At 39.8% G+C, this 19,409-nt stretch overlaps 1 protein-coding gene across 5 annotated transcripts in view; it reads right to left on the bottom strand.

Moving 5' to 3' along the window:
- dclk2a (doublecortin-like kinase 2a) overlaps positions 1–19,409 on the bottom strand; it is a 37,627-nt gene that overhangs the window by 4,324 nt on the left and 13,894 nt on the right. For 2 of the 5 annotated variants that reach the window (XM_079337035.1, XM_079337032.1), the window contains exons 3-16: positions 12,748–12,877; positions 10,766–10,858; positions 10,275–10,325; positions 8,098–8,192; positions 6,351–6,438; positions 5,819–5,918; positions 4,961–5,018; positions 4,473–4,592; positions 4,241–4,387; positions 4,031–4,164; positions 3,334–3,411; positions 3,144–3,240; positions 2,018–2,098; positions 1,714–1,827 (exon numbers count right to left, since the gene is read on the bottom strand). In XM_079337035.1, coding sequence (XP_079193161.1) covers positions 1,714–1,827; positions 2,018–2,098; positions 3,144–3,240; positions 3,334–3,411; positions 4,031–4,164; positions 4,241–4,387; positions 4,473–4,592; positions 4,961–5,018; positions 5,819–5,918; positions 6,351–6,438; positions 8,098–8,192; positions 10,275–10,325; positions 10,766–10,858; positions 12,748–12,877 — 1,386 coding nt within the window. Of the gene's footprint in view, positions 1–565; positions 1,035–1,713; positions 1,828–2,017; positions 2,099–3,143; positions 3,241–3,333; positions 3,412–4,030; positions 4,165–4,240; positions 4,388–4,472; positions 4,593–4,960; positions 5,019–5,818; positions 5,919–6,350; positions 6,439–8,097; positions 8,193–10,274; positions 10,326–10,765; positions 10,859–12,747; positions 12,878–19,409 lie in introns of those variants that run through there. The other 3 variants (XM_079337036.1, XM_079337033.1, XM_079337034.1) reach the window with 3 other exon arrangements.

Below are 19,409 nucleotides of genomic sequence, written 5' to 3'. Positions count from 1 at the left end.
GAATAAACTCTGAAATATTCCTATGAATCAAACAAATTGTTTCTGATTGGGCGCCATTTTTAAAAAACAGACTAGTGTGTTTGTTTTTTTTAAATCAAAATGTATATTGTGTACCCATTCTTACAGATTGAAGTCTTATTGTACCTGAATAGACTGGTGCTGAGAGGCAGTAAACAGTGAACAGATGCTGATGAATTAAAGACATTAACAAATAGAAAAATGCACACAAAAAAAAACCCTTAGCCTCATCTTAAAATGTGCATCTGAATCTTCTTTCAGGGCAATTCAGCCACATTGGGTTGCTTCCATCTCTGCTGATTGAAACCTACAGAATGGTATTCTCTACATTTTACACAAGGTGGCACCAGAGTACCATTAACAGTAAACCATGCTGGGCCCCAACTACAGCTGAGTTAAAGGAGGTATTTTCTCGAAAACGAAAATGACTACTGGCAGAGGGAAGCAAAACAACACTGCTCTTGCATTAGCTTGAAATAGTGTTGTTAACATGCTTAATAACTTCCTTAATGAATTTGATTAAACAAGCATCCTTTAAAACACAAGATGGTCATTTACACACACCATAAAAAAAGTTTGTGTTTGATACAAATGGAATAAAATGTGAGTGAAAGAAACAGAATGATGAGGGGTGATTTCAGGACAGCATGCATGCTGTGAGACAGTCAGCGAGCTCCACATCAGTTGATTATTGTTAGCAGTTACTGCAGCTGGTGGCCAGAGGAGAAGGGCAGGGGGGCCCGAGAAGGAAACAGGAAGGAAAGAGAAGGAAGGGAAAGCAAAAGGAGGGAGGAAAAAGGAGGGTGAGGAGAAGGGTGGTGGCTGGAAAGGAAGAAGGCCGGCAGGATGAATGGGGGTTGGGGGATGTATGTATGTGTACCAAGCTCTCAGCTCCAGGCATCCCCTGTGGTCCTGGGTCGAGTGTGAGGGAGGGGTGAAGAAGAGGATGGAGGAAGAGGATGGAGAGGAGGTGGAGGAGGAGGAGGCCGAGGCCAGGGCCGAGCTTACACCTCAAACTGTCAAATGAGATTAAAAACAAATAAATGAGGATCTTCACGGGAGAGATCAAATCAGATTTCGAGAGACGACCCCTCCCTTTTCCTGCTTTCAGTTCGGATGTACAGTATAGTCTGGAGTGAAAGGGCTGATGGTTAATGTGACCTGATGACACGAGGGGAGGAGGGGTGGTCGAACTGTACAACAGGAAGTGATGCCACAGGGGCTGGAAAGAGACAGAAAGGAAGGATGTGGCCACTAAGGCTAGGACTTCTTCTGCCTCCTGCTGATCTTTCTATCTCGAAAATCTCGTCAGACATGTTTACAGCAACATAAGTTGTTTTTCTCTGGCCTTTTGGATGAGGACTTAGGCCAGATATTTTTGAGCATATGATTCATCAAAAGTGAATTAGAAAGGGCTCAGTTTTCTGTATTTGGGTCAGACAGTCCCCACCCCACAGTGAATGTTTGGAGAGAAGCCTGACATGTCCAAGCTGTTCAGGACACCTCTATGATTACTGTTAAATCTCTGTCAGTCTCTCAGTTCTAAAAAATAAAAAAGGCCTGAAAAGTTTACAACTCCTCCAACACTGGAGGGCACAACGTGATTCTCTTCAATGTCTGCAGCACATCTGCAGTCACTGTAATGATGAGATTTGGTAAGTCATGAGTGTTTTCTGAACGGTTCTTTGTGCTTACCATGATGACAGACACCCCAGCTGTGGTGTTGTTGTACTTAGGCGCAGTGTCAAAGTGTGTCTTCAGTTTACCTGTGACCTCCATCTTCATGTTGTTCTCCATGACTGTGTCATCCTAGCACACACACACACACACACACACACACACACACACACACGCACACACAAACACAGACATGCAATGAGGTGGAGTGGTACGATGGTTTTGCACACAAATCTTTCCTGTCTGTTTTTTACAAGTAATAGCAAAACACTATATTTGGAAGTTGTGGCACATGCAAAGACAAAACAGTGCTGTGAGATACCGTGACCCAGGGGTGGGAGAGGATGTCTTGTGCGGTGTATCGGGCCTGAGCATTGACCGTCAGCATCTTTCCAATCAGCTCCTGCAACAAAGCACACACCAGTTTAGGACGTCAGAGCTGAAATGTACTTACATTTAACATTAGCAGCATCCCTCCATAAACACAAACATCTACTGTTTTGCTTCATCGACTTTCGGTTGTGTGAAGGATCAGGCAGTTCTATTGCTGTACAAAATGCAATAATCTAGACAAGCACTTTTGGAATTTTTGCTGATGTTTTGGATTTACACACAACTGATTAATGTGAAACTGTTCATTGCACTGAAAAGGACTGAGGATGAGGTATTCTTTCATACGCCTTTGGGCAGCTTTTTTATGCTTAAACTGGCAAACATTGCTCGAGTCGATGATAATATTGTATTAGCAACAGCTACCCTCTATGCTACCTGCAGTAGCATTTCCTGTCACTAGTTTATGATGCATGTACGATAGGTATAATCGCATCATTAATCTCTTTCTCGCCTTTGCCCTAGTATATTACTGGTATACTAACCAGCATGTTTCCAAATATGTTTTAGTAAGTGGACTTCTGACCATATCCATTCTTTAGAAATGAGAAGGGAGCACACATTAGTTTAATCACATTTTCTTGCTTAGAAAGGAGAGATATTGAACTCCAAAAGTCATACGTAGATATCGTGTATCATGTGTTCCTGCAAGTCAAAACCAGCCTTTGTTAAATGTTATCCTGCAGGGCTACATCAATGCTACTTGTTTCATGCCGAGTGTCTCAAAGTGTGCACTTGTCCAAAGTGACAGGGCCTCTGTAACAGCAGTGACTTTAATTAGCAGTCTGGTCTTGCATGCTGAGCGCGAGCTGTCACCTTAATACAGTACATGACATTAATTTAGAGGGCTGGAGGAGGTCCTGTGTCCTTCAGCAGACAGTATTCATTACATGGGTGTAAATTATGTGGGTTCACATGTGGTGTGGGTTTTTACACTGTAACATTTGGACCTCACTGCTCTTAGTTTAAACAAATGTTCCTCTATCTCACGAGTGTCATCTCCGCAGTGTCATCAAAAGTGATATGACTGGACATGTGTTGTTGTGTGCGGCACCAACCTTGGCTGAGTCAGTGATGTTGTCCCAGTAAGGACTGGGAAAATCAAGCCGTCCCAGAAGGATCTGGTCAAACAGATCTTCTTGCAGGTTACTCTCACTGCATGGGAAGACACACACACAGACACTCAGCAAACACATATTCACATGTACTGCACTTTGCATAAATAAATAGCAGTTATTATTTAAGTACCTTCGAAATGGAGGGAAGCCACACAACAGGATGTAGGTGATGACACCTGCAGCCCAGATGTCCACCTTCAGACCATAGCTGTGGCAGAGGAGACACGTGGACACAGAAAGAGTCAGTTAACAATAAACTTAAGCATTAGTTGTTAGTAGATCAATCCAGATCGCCAACACAAAACAATGTACAATGTTTCCACATTTTGTACAGAAAACTTTATCAATGGGCTATAATAATGAAACAACAGGTGCTGGCCTACCTACATTGTTTGTTTTTATTTATTCAGCACACCAAGAAACAAAAACTCCCTTAGGCTTGTTTGCTATTCTTCATGTTTTACAAAATCCCTTTGTTTGTAACCTGTTTCTGATTAATCAAAAATATCTACTAAATTGGCACCAACACATCTGCAGGCATCTAGCGAGCTTTAGCTTTATCTGAATACATCAACATGGTATGAAAGCAAGCCCATAAGACCTGGGCCTTCATCTAATAGACATGTGTGCATGCTGAGTGAGAAAGCATGAGTTACAGTGTTAACATACAATCATAAGATGCTCATTTCACTCTAACACCTTTACAGCACAGCTCTACTGCGGATCCTCTTTGTAAACTACAACCGTACTTAGAAGAGATGTTTCTGCTCATTAATTTACAAAATCAGAGAAAACAAGCATGGTAAATGAAATAAATAATAACCTACCCAGACTCAGAGATTATTTCTGGAGCCACATATGTTGGTGTACCACACACAGTATACAAAGGTCCCTCCACCACTGTGGCAAGACCAAAGTCCCCAAGTTTCAGTGACTTGGTGCCATCTGGATACTCAAACACCTAACAGAAAATGCATGTTTAATTAATGCCCTTATCTATTGTTTGATCAACAATTGTTGTGAGCATGCAGACATACCAGCAGATTCTCCGGTTTAATGTCCCTGTGGACTATGTTCATGCTGTGCAGGTACTTCAGAGCTGCAGCCAGATTGTACACCATGACAGTGGCGTCTCTCTCTGTGTATTTGGCCGAGGAGGTGATGGCATCGAATAAATCCCCTCCCTGTGCCAACATCAGCAAAGCAGTTAAACATAAAACTGCACTCAGAAATGAGGGTCGTGTTGCCCCTTATTAGCCTCTAGTGTACCTTGACAAGCTCCATCACCAGGTAGAGCTCAGGGGAAGTGTCCACCTCCTCTATCAACATGATGATGTTGGGATGTTTGACTCTCCGCAGCACAGCGACCTCATTTTCTATGAGATGCTCCTGGAAAAACGCCAATGCACATAATCTAAGTGAGTACACACAGGATCTGCACTGCGGCCATTATGCTAATCGAAGGACGCTGCATTGTTGATTCAATCTAAAATGTTGTCAAGGGTGTGTCACTCAGTGTGTCATTGTCTGAGTGTGAAAGTGTGACAAGAACTAGAGTAAGGTAGTGAATTAAACATTAAACCTAATGTAGCTGAGTGTGATACAGGTGATCCTGTGGTGTGTGTGGTAGTAAATAATGCACAGTGGAACACCAACATATGACCCTCCCTTAGGAGTGTGCATCTGTGTCTGAAGGCAACATGCACACAAAAAAAAACATAAAGAGATGAAGAGGAGGAAAAAAGACAGAGCTAGACCTTTCCACTGCACTTGGCCTTGTCGATGATCTTTAGTGCAAATTCTTTTCCTGTGGACCTGAAGAGAAACGGCGCAATTAGAGAAAGCAATAAAAACAGCACTGACTCTGCAACTGTGTCTATAATACAGATCAAGTGCTCACAAGAGAGCTGCAGCTACAGTGAGCAGGAGCACCGCCACGGGGTTATTGGAAACCTATGTTGGCTGTAATAGTCAGGATTATAGCAGTAGAAGAAAAGACGGCCGAATCTGAGACCACATGCTTAAAGAGGAACCTAACACTTTTTTTTTTTTTTTTTTTTACTTCCATCTCAGGTTGAAAGTTTCAGGTTTGACCTCAAGCAGCTAATGGATGTGGTGAAGCTCTGTTTCACCTGTAATCACATTTAACAGTGATGTCATCGTGTACAGACAGAGGTCGCTTCGACAGTACATCCATTGTGTTCTGTATATCTGTGGTACATACTGAAATGTCCTTGTGTTTACTTTGTATGCTTTCTTTTTTACATTATATTCAATAGGGAACCTTTCAGTACCTCTCTGGATGGTGCATCAGACTATAAGGAAACATGGAATTCATCTCCTCTCATCATCATCACCTCCCTTGTCTTTCTAAGCGGTGTATTGACTTAGAGATTAAAAAGCTAATGAAGTGAATTCACCGCTGGGTTTAATCCATGGGATATTTCAGTCTCCACAATGCCCTGTCATCAGGACTTAGGAAGCTGCATGCGATGCGGTAACTGCTTATCATTTACTGTAGCTTCACAATGCAGCAGGCGGCTGTGTGAGCGCCGCAGACAGCTCCCAGCTGTTCATTAAACATTCCCAGTGTGATTGAATTTGTTTTCACCTACCTCTCCACACACTCTTTGACCACAGCAAAGTTGCCATCCCCGATAACTTTGCCAACAATGTATTTTTCAGAGATGGTGGAAGCAGGCAGATTACCATTAACTGCAGAGGAGAGACAGAGGTTACAGCAGCACACAGACAACTACAGAAGCCCTGGCAGAAAGTCAACAAGTTCTCAGACTGAATTATGAAACCACACACTGTGCAACCACATCACACACAAACTGCAAGATGCACAGGGGACTCTTCTTATCCTCATGTAGTGAGCAATATTAGAACATATGCAAACATGAATTCATTTAGTTAAAGCAAGTACCAGCTAACACAGTGGGGGAACATTCCAAATATCCTCCACATGAGGCCCACTCTGTCCAACATTTGTTTGATAAGCAAATTCTAAAATGTAAAAGAGGAGAGGAGAGGGGAGGAGAGGAGAGGAGAGGAGAGGAGAGTAGAGGAGAGAAGAAGAGAGGAGAGGAGAGTAGAGGAGAGAAGAAGAGAGGAGAGGAGAGGAGAGGAGAGGAGGAGACGTACCCTCTGGACTTGGCAGATTTGTTTGCTCCTGGTGGTTGTTCAACGAGCCATTTACATTTTGTAAAGAGATGTGATGTGAGGGAGGAATCTGCAGGATGAGAAAACAAAAATAGTGATAAGCGCCAGGCCTAAAAAAACAGCCTCAGAAAAATAACCATGGCAACCTAAACCTTTTGCCCACAAAACTGAATGATAAACAGATTGTGTTTAATTATGTTACTGTATACTAATTTAACATTTTTTAACATGTTACTTGTGATATTTAAAGGAAAAAGTTATTATTGGCTCTCAGTATAGATACACATTGCAGAGAAACACAATGTGCAACAGCACAGCCTGCACATACTGTAACACATCTTTTTCACTTAAACAGCCACCGAGGTCTAAATTTAGCGTGTCCTTTAAAATGTGCAAGGTGTCAGAGCCCCTGGAATGGATCTGCTCCTCCACATCCACTTATCACTGCACATAAAACTGTTATGGCTGCAAATGAATCTTTAATTTGTTAAGAGCGTCAATTCTGCAGTGCACGGCAGTGGCAATTTTAGCCCTTTCTTGATAAACTTTTAGCCATAAATTCACGTCATAAGCTTTGAAATCAGACCAGAGATCTTAAAGCTGTACATTAGTGGTCTGAACCTTACTGTGCATTTACTTACAGTGAGGATCAATTATTTAGTCTAAAAGGTTAGCCCTCTGGACACCCATCACACATTTTATTAATACATAAAAAAGCTTTCTCATCAGGTACATAACTTTTTCACATGGATTTCACCTGTCAACCTACAGTAGCCTACCTTTTTTAAGGTTGTTGATGATAAGGAGTGGGAAAATGTGTCATTACTCTTGTGCTTTCTGATGTCGTTTTTGAAATAGTTTTACACTCTGCTCCCTCCAGTGACTTTTAAAGCTGTCATTGAATCATTAGAATATTATCCAGCCAAATGAATTTTGTTGGGCTTAGAGAAACACAGTTGTGGTCTGTAAGAAGTCTGCCAGCTGGCTGCAGGCGTAGCAAACTCTGTAGGGCGGGACTAACATGAAGCTTAAAGAAAAATCCATCGATTAATCAGATTAGTGGGCCAGACTCTCCCAAAATAAATACCAAAAAGCTGCAACACTTGCTCTGCACAGACCTGTGGGTCAGACGGTCAGTGACTCGATGACTTACAGACATATTGAATTAATTTCTGAGAAGTAGGTCGATACCATCAGGCCTGTTGGATAGTTCAGGCCATTAATAGTAGTATTGGAGTTGAAATCATCTAATTGGCGCTCATATTCTGAAAGTTATTTTTACGAGGTGAACGTTTTTTTTCTTAAAGGTCACATCATATTCCTAGCTTGTCTACTAACCCCCCAATAGTAAAATGTATTTTGTCTTCTCTATTATTCAGAAAAGGTGTACTCAAACAGGCTGTTTGCAGATTTTCCCTTTATGACATCACAAATGGCAGTAACTCCTCCCCAAGAGGAATGTCATTACCAAAGTTTGTTCTGTCCTCTGTCTGCCTTCTCACCATAAACAATCAAACAATAGGACGTGGTGCAAGAAAGCCCAGGCCAACCAAGCCCTTCCAAATACATGACCTTTCATTTTTATGTTTCTTTTATTCATACATATACCATATAAACATGTACTATATAAAAAATGTGTTTGAATGCAGCTACAAGTTGAAGTGTTACATGTGCAAATACAAACATCTTCTGTTCACTTGACACTCATGGATGTGATTAGCTGTCCTACCTTAAAACCAGAAGCAGTTCTGGGGCTGGTGGGAGACGGAGTGGAGGACTTGGTGGACTTTGGAGTTAAGATCTGACTGCTTGAGACACCATTTACTGAATGAACACAAATCACATGAGAACGTGCAGTTTTTAGTTTATATGAGGTCTCCTATGTCCTTAGCGTGCTAATTTAATATATTTGAGATTTTTACTATTCATAACCTCCTAAAAAACAGCAGAGCTACAAATAAGCTACACACACAATCATTAAATAAATACATAAACTGAATGACAACATTGTAACTGTACAATACACATTATAATATAATAGTTAAGTTCAGTTTAAAGTGTAAAATGCATTGGTTGAGGTGTCACTATTCTGGTGACAAAGGACTTCCTGGGTGCTACTTTATAACAAGTCATCCTCACTATATTGTGTATGTGTAACACAAGGTATAAAGGCACTAAGCAGGGGTGAGAGTTTCTTTTGTTTAGTGATTCACTTTCTCACACAGATTATTTTTGCCTCACTCTCCCTCAGTCCCTGGCACAAACATAGAGACATAATGCGTCAAACTCGTCTCTTCCTCTGCATAAACCCAGCTGAGCTGTGGAGAATCTTTTCACACTGCCTACAGACTGCGCCTTTACACCTCTGCTTCTCTCACCTCGTTTTTTATTATTATTATTATTTATTCTGCAATCGATAAAAAAAATCCCTCACTTACTTTTCCCTCTGGGTATATATCTACATGTAATTTGGTTCGGGAACCTTTTAAGCAACATTTCACAACAACTCACATATTCTACAGTACATTTCTTTAGGCTTAAATGTTGTAAACGTTTTGTTTAACTTTAGAGCACCTCAGCTGCTACAATGATTTAACTGCTCAGGGGATGAGAGCCACACATGAAACCTTGCCTAGTTCAAAAGGTTTATTTGAAATCTGAAAACCTAGAAATGTGGAGATTATTAATGAAAAATGTAGAAAGGATGTGTTGTCACCTAAGTTGTCAAGGGGCGTTACATTTGATCTCGGAAATTCTGAGTAGTCGCCATAAGGAACACAGTCGGAATTCCAACTTGGAAACCTCAAAATCTTTAGTAGTCTGAGTTCAAATCCAACAGGGCTGCTACATGAATAATCAGTAGCATTTAAGCTGCATTGTGTTTACTGGCAACATATTCCTCTTTTTGTGCAATTAAAATAATCACACCAAAGGTATCACACAAGTTCTAGCTTTGGAAATGATTTTTGACATAAACCTGTTGTTATCACCTGGTCTTGGCTAACGAAACAAAAGGTACAACAGGAGGCGTCAGTGTTGCTTGTCCAACTTGTTACCATCTTGTTACTAAAACGTGCTTAAATTGGAAGAATTCCCAAACCTAGATCCGAGTTCCGAGGTAAATGGAGCGTAGAGCTACCATTACTTAAAGGAACAGGACAGCTACTTGCTTCATGATATATCTGCACTTTTACATCTGCTCCTCTTTGCTTAACCCTTTTCAACTGACCTTAGTTCTTAAATGCATTTAAATTTGACAGCTTTTTTTTGTATCTTAGTTTCTTTTTTGGCTTTTTTTGTTTTGATTTTAGAGATAGGATAGTTGGTAGAGTCAGAAATTGAGGGGAGAGAGAGAGAGGCCACTACGCTACCAGCACCCCAGATGTGACAGCTTTATCTGTAGCTCATTTTAAAGTAGATAAACTGTAGAAGTGTTCACAATAATTTCCCATACAGATTAAGCTGTTTATAAGCGAGGCTTTATTGGTTAACCATAATTATAGTTCTTGCATAAAAGTTGTTAGCATGCTACGGCTAAGTACAGTGTGTGTCAGAATGTAAGCATGTAACTAAAGGTGTTAAGAAGTTAGCATGCTAACTTGTCAAGTAAGTTTATAACATTGACATAAAAAGACCATAAATCAGATGTCATTATATTCAGAGCTGTGCTGTTAAGAAACACTGCCGAACAGCATGAAATCTATACTCTTAATCTGAGGACTACAAAGAAGAAGACTTCAAACTAACTGACAATGCAATCGAGTAGCAACATTTAAACAGCCATAATTCAGATTTTATTCAGGTAAGAGGATCACAGGCCTAAAGCTGTTCAAAAAACTGTATCCTGATTTACTTTGCAAATTGAATTTTGCTTTCTAAAACCACGACACCAGCTCTCTGGCTCACCTGGGGATTTGATTGGAGATTGGCTGGTGCTGTAGTGGACTGTGTGTCTTACTGCAATGACAGAAAGCAAAAACAGAAAAGAGAGAGAGATAGGTCAGACACATATGAAGAGGTACAATCTGATGATTACTTACTTTTAAACATTTGGCTGAATTTAGACTGTGAAGGGACAACCTCTAACAAAACTCCTCTTTAAACATTATGTAACTGTTTGTAGGACACTCCTCACTCAGCATAATGCCACCATAGCTCAATGCACCACACAAATTGCTTAGTCACTTGTCAAAGCTTTAGGATGAGACAGCAAATAGAAAGCTCTTTTTTACTCAGTCTCTCAGAAAGAAATGTACTTAAATTATTAATTGTCAAATCAGATAAAATGTGTATTTGTGGAAACATTTTCACATTGCTTATCTATTTAAAACACGTCTTAATTTGACAAGTCTATGACTCTACACTATCTATTACATGCTGACAGTCTCATTTCTTACCTGCACCAGGGGACTTGCTGCGTCGTGAGGGACTCTTAGCTGTCCTGTTTGGAGTAGTAGACCGGCTGTAGGATGACTTTACCACTCTGCATTCTGGGAACAAAACAAACTCCAGGTCAACATTGTATATATTATCGTTCTTTTGTCAGCAAACCTGCGCTGTCTTCTCAGAAAGACTTAATACTCTATGCCACAGTTTAGCAAACAAGCTGCAGGTAAGTATGAGCAACAGGAATGTATGTGGCAAGGTTTATTGAATTTGGTGTACACTTTATTATGGAAACAAAGAGGGAACAAAGAACAAGAGTAGAGAGTATTAAAGTATCGACAAAAGCACAGACGAACAAATAACTTAGCCAGGACTGTTATCAAGTTATAGGACTAAGCTACTTTTTGACAAAGTGACACACTTGCATATTACTTAAAAATGCTTTGAAAAGGGTTTGGTCCAAATACCAAGTGAATACTTGGCCAAACTTTGCACAACTGCCCTTCAACACCTACAGTCTTAAGACTAGTTATCAATAATACATCCAGCAGTTATTGTTGTTGCTCTTAATCTAAAAAGCAACCCCTAACTTTATTTGGTACACAGTCTGGCATTCTTTACTATCTGGCATAGCAACAACAACTGGTTAAGATAATGTAAATAATGTACCGGTAAATAAAATGAAATTAACTTTGCACACAAGGGCCAAATTTATATCAATTCCAAATCTTTGTTTTATCCTGGTGTTTGCTTTTTGGAGGGTTTCTGTTGTGTAGCTGAGTGCAGTAAGAGCAGATGTTGTGATGAAGGTTGCTGTTAACTTGTCAGGGTGGTGTTAATGAGGGTGAGGGAGGTAAGGAAACCACACACATGAAAAAGGAAGCTCAACCAAAGTGCATTCTTAATGTGTTCTCTAAGCTATTTAAGACCAGACACATATTTCACTGATTAAAAGGGGCTTGACATCTGGTACGCTGTATGGTCTACATATGCAACCTCAACTGAACAAACTTTCCACTGCAACAAATGAAAACAGTGAGGAAATGCTCAGTTCGAAGAGTTATTGTTTTTTTAAGCTGTATTTTTACAGCTGAATAAAGTAAAAAAAAAATGATGCATAGGATTCACATCTGCATTCCTAAGAATCTCCACTTTAGTATTCCCTTTGTATCTTTCTGTTTTTTTATTCACTCCATGTTTGTGTGGACTGGACCTATTTTGCAAACAGAAACTCTGTAACTCCAGCAGAGAGTACTGTGCTCCTTTTTTTTTTACTCTTTCAAAGTCCTAATTCTTAATGTGGAGCACAGGACGTTAAGTGGGACGAAAGCTACAGACTCTATGAATACGATCAAACCACCATCACTCATCCTCAGCAACAGTTAACACAGCGTGTGCTCGGATAGGCTTCCCTGTTGTTAGCTAACCTGGAAAAACAACACAACATTTCACACAGGATGCCAATACTTTGAACTGTTACTATATTAAACTTCTTTTTCCTTCCCACAAGGTTATTGCTGTTGGCTAAAGTTATACACAGATTTGACAGTGAATGCTGGTTTAAACAGGTCAAATCCTGTCTTTGTGTGAGCGAGCTTTGTGCAGCTTTTCCTCAAGATAAAGTGGTAATATCCAACAGAGATTGTGTATAATGTGCTGTGTGAAGAAGACGAACACAAAGGTTTACACAGTGGCACAAGACATTACAACTAAAAACAGAAGTGCAGCGACAAGTTTGTTTTTATGCATTTTCTGTAGATGCTGTGCTGTGTTAAAACTTTGCCAAGGATGTAGGTAAAATATGAAAGTTGAGAATAAAATAAGAAACATAGAGAAAAAAGGGAACATATAAAGAGTAAAACACATACATCTCGTTTCCTGCTGTAAACTGCTTTAAGGAAAAGAGTTATGCAAGCACTAATCAGGACAGAACGGTGAGGGAAGGACAAACAAACACTGTGACGAATGTTAAGTTAGTCTTAGTCAGGCCTACCAGTCACAAAGGCTGTGGAAGCCTTACCGCTCTGATCCAACACAAAGTCATCCTGGGCATAGCGGTACTTCTCAGGGCCACATGCTATAAATACGTCATCGTTTCCAAAGAAGTCCTGCAGGCAGGTAATCTGAAGGAAGAAGGACAAGGAGGTAGGTGTCAAAGAAAATCTCAAAAATATATTCAGGATGGTGCAAGAGTCGTGAACTTGTTTAAAACTCAGATGCGGTTTTGAAGAAATACTCAGATGTGCAAAGCAGCAGTACAATAGTACGAACAATGCTCTGTGACAGTTCTGCATAATGCATTTTCATTTTCAAGTATATACAGCTTAAGACTATTACTTCTTCATTAACTGGTCACACATACCACTGCGGATTTTAGATATTTGACCTATGAAAAGGAGTCATAGTCCAGATATAGAGGCCTTAAACATGCACTTACACACGGCGACACAACACACATTCCTATGAAATAATCTCACTACACAACAGATGGATTGTTTGTGGTGGATACTAGCAAGAAACAGTGAAAAACTTACATAAAATAATTTGACTTTATTTTTTACAATATTTTTCAAAAGCTAAATATGCTGAGAATTGCTGTAGAATATATTTCAATTTCAGTTTTTTGACTGCATATATAAAATAAAACTTATTCAAGAACTGTTTTGTCAAATAAAAAAAACCATTCCAAGTCTTTTTATTTCTACAAAATGGGAGTTGAAACCACAGACTGAACAACACTGTGATCAAAGTAAAACCCTGTAAAAGGCTGCATGCTCCTTACAATCTGAACTGCTGCTATTTCAGTCCAACCAAACTTGAACATGGATGTTCAAAAATGCAACTTGTAACCCCTCCAGTTATCAAAAATGTAAAAAAGCATGTTTTATATTAATATAATAAAAACTGATACTCTGCGGCCATGAGACGGTATAATATCGCCACACAAAACATCCCCATACTATGCTGTATGAATTTCCCCCCACTTCTGTTGTCTAGATGTTTTTGTAAAACAATGCATTAATTATATCGCGTGTCAAGCACATCTTTTGGATGCAAAGACGTATCCTCCACAGTACTTTGTAACCTTAAGAATACTGACATAAAAGTAAATACTATGATTTGCTACCTTCAAAATGTTACTAAGGTTGTTTCTCATCATTGTTACCAGTTTTTCAGATAAAACATTAATGATGGATTCTCATTGACCAGTTTTCCTTACAGGTCCACTGCTTTCACGTGTTTCTACATTGGTTTACATGATTATAATTTCATTTTGTTCAATATGTTAAAGCTGCATGTGGTATTTTTGGATGTGAGATAATTGCTTCACTCCATACTCCTTGACAGTAAGTAGGCCAATCAAATTAGTCCATGTGATGCACGTGGTACAGTGAGGTTCTGTGAGTGTATGACTCTGCATGTGCTTCAGTCTACTAGAAAACAAGACAAGGTCAGAACACCCTGACATCCAGAATACTGCAGAGTCAATGCGCAATCATAGAGCGACAGCAGTACAGTAAGAGTTTGTGCTGCAAGTACATTTGTCTTGCTTTTTTCTGTTCTGTCTCACTCTGTAAGCTTCATTTTCAATGCAGATTCAACACTTTTCTTTCCACACCCACAATCCAACAGAGGGAAAATACTTCAAAACTACACAAGTGCCGACACGACACAACGCGACACACACACACACACACACACACATATGTTCAGATTATCCCTCTGTTGCTGTAGGTGGACAAGTAGGAAGACAAAGGAGGTAAAAAAAAAACAACAAATAAAATAATTATCCCGCCCCCCTACCACATATGTTCCCACACACTGGATGGCATATGAACTGTATACATATTATGCACACTTAACCAAACACACATACACAAACAAGAGGAGGCATTTGGGATGGCTAAAGATTGTAGACAGATGGATCCTCTGGCAGAGAATGGGGGCTGACACAGTGGGGGAGTGTGTGTGTGTGTGTGTGTGTTTGTGTGTGCGTGGTGTGTGTGGTTGCGTGCGTGTGTGCGGGGCTGTGTTACATGGTATCAGAAGAACTAGTGGTCCAGAAAAGCAAAGTGAAAAGCTAAATTAGCTCCACAATACCAAGAAGAAACAAAGCAAGAGAGGTAAGAAAACTATTGGACATTTAACATGAAAAAAATGAAGGCCAGTAACAAATGAATAAATCATAAATAAGATAATTAAAATTACACTTCTGCATCTCCTACATTCAGACAGAATGAACTTAGCATCTGCCGCAGTGCAGTGTACACGATAGTCAAATAATCACAAAAGGCTTCATGTGTCCAACCTTTGAGAAAAACTGAAGGCCTCTTTATGTGGCAACATATTAGAAGCATCTGTGAAAGTAGAAGAACAATGTCAGTGTTATGTGTGTCCATACTGAGGTGTGGCAGAGTACTGAAGGTTTGGCATAGCTGGAGTGAATGCCATTCTTTAGATGAGCTCTCACTCTGGGACTTGGCAGCTGATCGCCACACCATACTGTCAGGGCAGAGGTGTTAGAATCACCATAGTAACAGCCCACACGGTAGCCCGTTGTATGTGTCAAAAACTGACTGTGCTATTAAAGTGAGGGATTAATATATCCAGATATTAGATGATATTTCTCAGAGACCTCTCTCTCTAATCCACACACTGCTCTCTCTGGTGAGCATAGATTTTATTTATAACACCTTCCTGTACTTTTCCACCCACTCTGCAGGCTGTGTTGACTGACAACCAATGTGAGATAGTGACAGGGGGACTGCTGAAGTGAGCACTGTCCCCTGGCAGGGATATCACCAAGTGAGATGACATCAGCAGTCAAGGGACTTTAGGGACACCTCAGAAAATATATTGACATCTTAGCAAATAAACGTTTTGGCTTCCTGACAGAGAACCAGCAATTAAGATTGATACCACTTTCATACTTGTGTAAAGTATAAGCAGCTGGTCAGCTATCTATACACACACGATAGCAAACCTTAGAAAGCAGCATGGCTCTGTGTGAGGGATTTGAAATTCATAGTGGATCATGAGTGTTATATATTCAGTTTGTTGCCTGATTTAGCCTAGTACTAAATCGCCATTCAGTTGACATTTATATGTTGTTGATGCGACATGTGATGTTTTTCGAGACTTAAAATGTGATTTAACATGTTATTTAGCGAGCAAGAGATGCAAGTAGATAGTAGAGGTCACTGACAGAGCCATAGTAACTGTTTCCTTCCCTTCTTTGGGCCAAGCTAAGCTGAGCTATACATTTCTTGGCTGTATCTTCCAATTTAAAAGACAATCATATTTGTTTATATTTCCCTATCTCACTTCAGACCAAAAAGCAAATAAGCTCATTACCACAAAATAGCAAACTCCACTTAATTTACACATTTTAATTTAAAAGTCCAATTTAAATCTACGCTCCAGCAGCCCTCAACCCCATTATCTTGCTTGTGCCCCTGGACATACACGACTTGTCCCTGCACCACCAGGGGCAACAGGCTCACTGTGAAGAAAAGGAACTCGAGGATAGACTGTTATATTTATCTTTGTCCAGAAGGCCCCTAGCTGTACTCTCATTTACTTTCACCCCAACACACACACTTCTCTCTGCAGGGTTTGCACTGTTGTGCCCTGTGATAAAGTACTTTTCAGCTGGCCTGTGACGTCCAGGAGAGAGGGGGGCAAGGAGACAAATGGTGCTTGTTTGGACATGGGCATAAATGGCTCGAGTAAAAGAGGTCAAAAATAACAGACTATGCTTAATGACCAAATCTACATAACTATAGTGTTACTTTGAAAAAGATTTTTGGAACAATACTTTTAAGATCTACTTTTAAAATTGGCAATTAATCATGTTTAGATCTCATAGAATAGTATGCAGGTCATGAGAGAAAGTCTCATCAGGAAAGTTTTACACTTGTATATACACTAATGCACAGTCATGCACAGTATATTAATAACTTCTTCACTATCAGAAAGGTTTTCTTGATTTCATCCAGCTGCATTGATGTAGGAGATTTCTTCAGATTGTTCTCGTGTGAAACATATCACATCTCTGATCGGAGTGGTGCTCTTCTGACTGCACCAATGTGCTATAAATTAGAGCCGGATTAATCGTTTAGTCAATATTACCCATCACAGGCACAAATGGTTTCTAACATAAAAGGTTTTCTATTTGAGTCAACATAAGAACTTTTTCAACCAAATACATATTGAAGAACGCAATGATTGGGGTGATTTTAAAAATGGTGTCATCATGTAGGCCAGAAGGTTCGAAATCCATAATTTACAACACTCTCAGCGATGTCTGAAGCATGGCTATTCAATTCATTCTTTCACTGTTATATCACTGTTTGTTTCCAATCAAGTATCAGTCAGGCTTTCGTTATAAGAAAGATATCAAGAACCTCCATAAAGGTCCATGAGGGGCAGATAAAGTAAGCCTTGTATTTTAATTTCTGATTGGTATCAGCTTGTAACTAGTTCCACTCACCAATTTAATTCATGGTGAAATGGTTTTAATAACTTGCCAAGCTCGCACTTGATCATAACGTCACCTCTGTTGGTTATTATTTAATCCCTCCAGATGCTTCCTGTGGTACTAACAGACTGATTGCTTACTTTACTTCACCAGTCTCCAGCTGTTACAGTTTCTTATTGCCATAACCAACAAAGCTTGATTTCAAAGTCTGCATCTCAGTCACATGTTACGTACCTGTTTGTTTATTTCCAATTTTCATATATACATTTATACATCTATACAATATAAAAGTGTACATATACAGTAAATATCTTACCTTTAATATGTACATGTGTAAATAACATAAAAACTTAAAACTTAGAAGACTTTGAATAAGGAATTAAAAAAAAGATGTTAATACTGTGGAAAATGTGTTTCGCTTTAACACAGCATAACTTCAAAATAAGGTTATTTGAAGCAAAGGATAAGAGTAAGAGTATGAGACTGCATTGTCCATGTTTCTCTTTGCTCCTATCAACCGCTGTCAGGAACAACAGCCAATGGCACTTCATTGCCAGCTATGTCCCGCTAGCCTCAGCTTGTCTCAACCAATAAGTGGCATGAGCTGTCCACAGGGTTTTGTTTTGGCTGGATGACGTATCTTAAGGGTAAACTAAAGTTTGCCCTCAAAGATACGAAACCCTTCCCCCCAACTCTCATGTCTAGGACATCTATCCATGTCCTCTCCATCTATCCATATCCATTCTATATATTCAATATGTATTCTAATGTGATCCTTTCCATTGAGGAATCATAAGTGCTTGTGGATTTGGCTACATAGTTTCAAATGAAAATGAAAGGGGTATTGGGGAGGCAAAAGCAAGACAACCACCTAAAACAGGGAATGGTTTTGCATATGGTGGCCGCAGACAATTACCCTCTCACGATCCTTCCTGTTCTGCTGCTATCCTTGCAATGACTGGTTGCATGTATTTGTACCTGCTGGCCAATCATAGCACAGGAACTACAGCTCCAGAATGGCACATGCATACACATGGTTGCAAGAAGGTTTGCTTTGGCCCCCCCAGCATGTTTGGCAGTACCTGAATGACAAAGGCATTGATTCCAATGAATGGCCCTGTTCCCCTGAACCTTAATCCTATTGAGCACCTATGGGGCGTTTTGCAGCCAAGCACAACCCCAGACTGTCAAGGGGCTCACTGATAGGGAGAGATCCTTAGGACACCATCTGCCTACTCATTAGGAGCATGCCTACATTATCAGGAGTGCATACAGGCACACAGGGGCCATACACACAACTGACCTATGAGTTGTTGTTGTATAATTAAAGCAAGTTGGATCAGCCCGTGATTTCATTTTTAGTGTAATTTTTTCAGTGTAATTTTGAATCCAGGATTCAATGGACTGAAAATTTTAATTTCCATTTATTTTGGTCTAAACAAAATAAACAATATATATCACTAAAGGGTTTTCTTTGTCAAGATGTGATGTGTGATTCATTAGTACACAGACGCAGTAACACACACAGACACGCACAAATGTATTAATAGCATAAACAAACGATACATTGAACTATGATTTTAGGGGGGAATATTTTGTTGAAATGGCCAAATAAAAGTCTTACAAGAAAGTAAAAGCTCTCTAGTGCTGGTTTTAATTACCGCAATTATCATTAGCAGCTTACTGCCCAAGTACCTCTAAGCCCCTCCTGAGCCAAATGAGCAAGCGGCAAAAAAGGTAGATGTAGTCCTGAAGGAAAGATGAAAAAACAAAGACAGAAAGATGAAGAACTTCACATCTTGCCTTGGGGAAGGTCACCCTTCAGGGCCCTCCTGCTGTTTCTAAAAAAAAAAAAGACGCTTTTGCGGTGAACTAGATATGCAATCTTTACACAAGCTCTTAAACTCTCTCTTAAACTGTTCCTTGTAGCTGTGTGCCTATTAAGTTTGTCAGGGCAATGCTTAGAATAAAGCCAGCGAGGTTGTTAACTGTGTTTGAACTCTCTCCCTCACAGACCCAAGCTACTTGAAGAGGCTTTTAATTCCTCAGGATCACAGCAGTAATTCTTAGGCACGTGGATCAGCATAGACGAAGTGGCAGCAGAATGAAAACGTGCAAAGAAAATTTCAAACACATTATTAACTCACTACATTAGCTGTATTAAACACTCATTA

The sequence above is a fragment of the Symphodus melops genome (genome assembly GCF_947650265.1).
Source record: "Symphodus melops genome assembly, chromosome: 2".
NCBI classification, from domain to species: domain Eukaryota; kingdom Metazoa; phylum Chordata; class Actinopteri; order Labriformes; family Labridae; genus Symphodus; species Symphodus melops.
This window is presented reverse-complemented; position numbering and strand designations above follow the sequence as displayed.